Source organism: Brassica oleracea, unplaced genomic scaffold (genome assembly GCF_000695525.1).
Source record: "Brassica oleracea var. oleracea cultivar TO1000 unplaced genomic scaffold, BOL UnpScaffold12700, whole genome shotgun sequence".
Taxonomy (NCBI): domain Eukaryota; kingdom Viridiplantae; phylum Streptophyta; class Magnoliopsida; order Brassicales; family Brassicaceae; genus Brassica; species Brassica oleracea.
In genome coordinates, this window is record NW_013629221.1 from 1 (window position 1) to 485 (window position 485).

General features: G+C 40.2%; 1 protein-coding gene across 1 annotated transcript; it reads left to right on the forward strand.

Annotated features, from left to right (window-relative positions):
* Positions 1-15: 15 nt before the first annotated feature.
* LOC106322272 (aluminum-activated malate transporter 8-like) lies at positions 16-474 on the forward strand (the record flags this gene model as incomplete). Its single annotated transcript, XM_013760376.1, has 2 exons — positions 16-328; positions 404-474. Coding segments are annotated over exons 1-2 (348 nt in total), but the record flags the coding sequence as incomplete, so codon positions are not given.
* Positions 475-485: the final 11 nt, after the last annotated feature.

Sequence of the window (485 nt, forward strand, 5' to 3'; positions counted from 1 at the left end):
CAAAAGTTATACGAATATTAGCCAATTTCACAAGCTTTAACACTTCCATTGATGGAAATGGATTTGAATGCTCAAGTGAAGAAGGCATGTTTCTTGCAAAGGCTTAAGGATTTCCCTAGCAAGCTCAAAGACGGTGTCACCAAGCGCATAAAGCATGTGCAAAAGTTTGGGAAAGATGACCCAAGAAGGATCATACATTCCATAAAAGTGGGACTTTCTCTCACATTAGTTTCAATGTTGTACTATGTAAGGCCACTCTATAATAGCTTTGGGGTTTCGGGTATGTGGGCAATACTAACCGTAGTCGTGGTCTCCGAGTTCACTGTTGGTAAGTCACTAATTCTATTAAACCACACGACTTTTGCTTAAAGCAAAGCTACATAAAACATTTTTCTTCTTATAGGTGGGACACTTTCAAAAGGTTTAAACAGAGCTTTCGCAACATTAATAGCCGGTGCCTTAGGGGTTGGTGCAGTACACCTTGC